Here is a 4878-nt window from a genome sequence, read left to right on the forward strand (position 1 = left end):
TGAAAAATAAACTTGTTCTCAAAAAGAAAATCCTTTGGCATATCCAAATTGAAACATTATAATCATATCATCTCTTAGCATCACATCGGCACAAATACCATATTTAATCCCCGTGGTAGGGTTATAAACCACCATTATACCCGTGACTGGGCTTTAACAGAAACAGAGTGGAACATCATCAGAAATAGATCACATTCATATACAGAATCAGAACTTCATGCCAAGGTTTTTAGATGACACATCATATCAAAACAAAATACCGAATAGCTTTAGATCATTTCATATGTTCGAAATAAACATAATTAAAATATTTTCATTTATTCATAATAAAAACTTTTAGATTTTTCGTATTCGCTCTTTTGCATAGTTCAGAAACAAAATGTACAAAATTGGCTCAAGTCTACACTAGTCATGACAGAAAATACTTTCTCTTATATAGAATTTATGCATATGCAAAATAAACATTTGAGGTTGTTTTCAGATTTCTTTTCGAAAATAAACATGCTTATTTCAAAGACAATCTCATTTCATTTCTTTTATGCAAAACTAGTATATGAACCCCGCTTACCTGACTTCCGTATACAAGATATGCCTTGGGTTTGTCCTCTAACAATATCACAACCTAAAATAATAAACGTATACCACATAATTAATAATCCAAACATGTATACCACTAAATTCAATTAATAAAACTTAAACTAGCCCCTTTTTAATTTAAAAATTCTCCACAAGGTAAATCTGGATAGCCCACTTCAAACTGTCAATATTTCCACTCTAGCACCACCAAGTAATTCTCCACCCAACCGCCACTTAATCAAACCCGAACAACCCTATAATAACTCAAAAATTAACACTAAACAGTCCCAATTAATACTAGCCCAAAATAGTCTCACAAAACCGTCCAAATAACCCAACTCCTCAACTTTGAGACTTCCAACAAGCAACCACGATCCAACAGATAAAGCACAAAACACTATAAATCTACATAGATAAAAAGTTGCAACAAGCTTACTGCAGTAGTGTAATTCTAACCAACATTACAACCAACGTCAGCAAGGGCCTTACCAAACGTTTGAGTTCGAGTACAATGGAAGGGAGAAGTACAGAGGCATTGGCAACAACTGAAATCTGTTCGGGCAGAGTTCTGTGAAGGAATTTTTGTGTGACAACAACAAAAACAACAAAGAAATAAGAGGGGAAAAATGCTTGAGTGATGCGAAAATCAGTGAGTACAATGGGGTGAAAACAGAGTGTACGAAAGTTTAAGTGGTTAAAGATTAGAATGTAAAACTTACAACTTGAAACTAGGAGAAACTGCGACTCGAAATTTTAAGAGAAACGTAAATGAAGAGTGGCTCAATGGTGCATCGGTGCTGAAACTAGTGTTTCAAACGATGGTGCTTGCCAGTCACACCGATTTAATGGAACCCATGAACTACCCACAAAAAATTATAGAGATTTCATGGAAGGAGAAAGAAAAATTAGAGTGAGTGTAAAAGTGAGAGCAACAAAGAGGGAGAAAGAGAGAGATGACTCACCGTCGAGGAACCCAGCCAATGACATTGAGCTTTCGAGGGCACACGGAGATTGGAGTGCCAGCCAAGGACGAACCCAAAATTGTGTAAAAGGGAGGGTTTTGAGTAGTTCAAAAGTGGTGAGGGAAATTTCTATGTGAGGAATTGAAAATAACCGTAGAACGTGGGAAGAGACACACGAAATGGGAGGTTTGAGAAACTGTAGCGCAAAAGAAAGCAGAAACTCATGGAGAAAAGAAACAGTGCAGCAGAAAGGGGAAAAAAAACACTCACCAAACGACGCCGTTCGAGCCTCCCTTCAAGTGATCATCATGGGCCGGGTTTCATGCAATTGGGCTGGCTTCAACAGAAACTGGGCTTAGAGCCCGAGTATTACACAAGCATTTCCCGCTTACCGGTCGGTAATGAATCAATACGCTGGGAAACTTTATTCCATGGGAATGGCAAGTCTCGGACATGCTCATATTGGTTGTGTATGCTCTTATTCTCATAAGGAAAACGTTACTTTGCCTCTCCAGTTTGATTACTCCATTTGACCGCTGGTCAAAAAATTTTGTTTTTTTGTTTTTATTTAGTGATTAAAGAAGTAATTTTAAGTATATTAGTATATATTTTTTATCTTTTAAAAATATTTAGATATATTAAAAGAATATGAAAGGAAAAAAAGTGAGGCGGCTGAGTAGCCCCACTCTTCTCGTAAAGACAATACTTTTTTTCTCAGGTGGCACAGAAGGGAGAGTTGGCCGGGTTGAATGCCTGGATTGCATGTGACTGAGTCGGGAATATCCATGCAGATATAACGTGTTACAATATTGACAATAATGATCCGTGCTGATTTCCCCTTCTCACTTGCTAGCTAGCGGTGCCCATCAATGTCAAAAATGCTGAAAACGAAAGCATTATTAGTGCTTATGACCGGAAATATTTTTCAAAGACTTGCTTTTTAAAATCTCATAATTAATTAATTAGCAATTGAGTCTTGCTCATGTATTCATATATAACCAAATAATAAACAAACGGATCCAAAATATAATTCATATAAATAATTATGAGAAAGATTTGAACATGATCTGTGAAAATTAACCAGAAAATTTTACAATCCAGTGTGTGCGTGCGTGTGGTATCCATATATAGCCGTTAGCTGTGCATATTAAATGGAAGATTAATAGGTGAAAATAGCTAGGTAGAGAAAAAGGCGTTATCGCCGAGTACATGCAATCTTTAATTTAGAGATCATATATATAGATCTCTAAATATCACCACTAATCACCAAGATTATTGAAGAGCCGGAATGCTTTGTTCATTCCTGAAGAAATTAGTAGGATCGATCATAGTCTTCACATGAACCAACCTGTTAAAGTTCTGCTTGAAATATTTAGCACCCCATATACTTGCCCGTCTATAGCTTGTCTTGCCCTTTGGATTATTTTTTCCGATGTCAAGGTCCCTATAATTCATATATGCAGCTCTTGGAGATTTCGAAACATAGGCAGCCATGTAACTGTACAGCCTCCTTATCCAACTTATATGCCGCTCAGATGCTGCAATTCCCTCATCTTCCCAATAGACCAAGTATTGGATTTTATAGATATTACCAGCTCTATGGGGGAAAGGAATTGCAGACTCCGAAATTTCACTCATTTTCTGCCCATAGGGAGTGAAGATCAATAATGCTGTTTCTGCCTCTTTCTCATAAAATCTCTCCCAAATCCCTTCCAAGCCAACTTCGGGAATAGGTTCCATCACATAGTCAGATTTTGCTTTGAAAAAGCGTCTTATTAGAGGAGTCCTGTTTAGTAGAACATCAAGGGATTCGCCACTTGGAAATCCTCCAAAGTATAGGACTGATTCAATCCAGCTCATTTCAGTGCAATATTCTCTTACCAAACCCAGTTCAGGGAAGCTCTCTTGCATCAATGAAAGGAGATTATCTATCCCTCCGAGATACAAGGAACTAAATGAAGCTTGTATTGTCCTCCTCCCTTCTTGGCTAGAATTGGCACCAGTTAACACAACGCGAATGAATAGATCTTCATGAACTTTGTCTGCAACTTGTTGCCACCGATAAACAAGCTTGGTTGCATTTTGTTCCAAGTTCCTATTAACTGTGAATACAGTCACAGTTGATGGAACATGAACCAGCTTGATTTTCCATGCAACAATGATTCCAAAACTGGACCCTCCACCTCCCCGAATGGCCCAAAACAAATCTTTCCCCATGGATTTTCTGTCAAGGATTCTACCCTTGACATCAATCATTTGTGCGTCAATAATATTATCTGCAGCAAGGCCATATTTGCGCATCAAGGTGCCATACCCTCCCCCACTGAAGTGTCCACCAACACCCACAGTCGGGCAAAGTCCCGCCGGAAAGCCAAAATTTATACTTTTCTCGGCAATCCTATAATAAACTTCACCAATAGTGGCGCCGGATTCAACCCAAGCCGTGCCATCTTCTGCATCAACATTGATTGATCGAAGATTTATCATATCGATTATGAGAAATGGAACATCAGACACATAAGAAAGGCCCTCATAATCATGGCCACCGCTTCTAACTCTGATTTGCAGGCCATGCTTTTGGGAACAATTAACGGCTGCTTGAATTTGGGAGACATGCAATGGCGTAACAATGACTAGAGGTTTCGGGGTGGCAGGTGTTGAGAATCTAGGATTTTGTATGGAGAATTCCAATACAGATGAATATGAGGAATTGGTGGGGGTGTAAATGACTTTAGAAATTGAGGAGGTACTGGAGTTTCCAGCATGAAGGGTCAGGCATTGAAGGAAGTCTTCATTAGTGTGAGCCGAAGTTGCCCATAGATATGAGAAAAAAGTAAAAACAAATGCAAGCACTGATGTTCTAAGAAACTTCATTCTTGTCTGTGTTTAATTCTGCGCTAGAAATTGGATGCGAGCTTCATTATTTATTGTGTTATGAGGAGGATCCGCTGCTTGTTTAAGACTTGGAAATTTAATGTACGTACGTGAACGTTACGGCGGTAACATCTTTCGCATGTTGTATTTTCTAAGGTTAGTTTGCAGGCCATTCCACCTTCCAGATTGGAGAGATGAATCGCCACAAGAAATTAAATAGATCGGAACAGAGAAAATTCGAAGGTAGCGTCTGCAAGTTGTAAAGTCCAAATCCCATGGCAACTTGACGTACAATATTGAACTTTGACCATGCAACTTGTCTCTTTTCTTCATCAAATTTCTTTGGTGTAAATTTTGGACCACATTCATACGTGTATATATATATATATATATATATATATATTATGATATGGATAAACACACAGACACGCATATATATGCTGCGTGTAGATATAATATATATCAA

At 38.0% G+C, this 4878-nt stretch overlaps 1 protein-coding gene across 1 annotated transcript; it reads right to left on the reverse strand.

Moving 5' to 3' along the window:
* Nucleotides 1-2658: 2658 nt before the first annotated feature.
* On the reverse strand, nt 2659-4412 carry LOC108980267 (berberine bridge enzyme-like 18). The gene has a single exon (XM_018951128.2). It carries the CDS (start codon nt 4410-4412, stop codon nt 2811-2813), a length of 1602 nt encoding a protein of 533 aa, XP_018806673.2. The 3' UTR covers nt 2659-2810.
* Nucleotides 4413-4878: the final 466 nt, after the last annotated feature.

Source organism: Juglans regia, chromosome 3 (assembly GCF_001411555.2).
Source record: "Juglans regia cultivar Chandler chromosome 3, Walnut 2.0, whole genome shotgun sequence".
NCBI classification, from domain to species: Eukaryota; Viridiplantae; Streptophyta; class Magnoliopsida; order Fagales; family Juglandaceae; genus Juglans; species Juglans regia.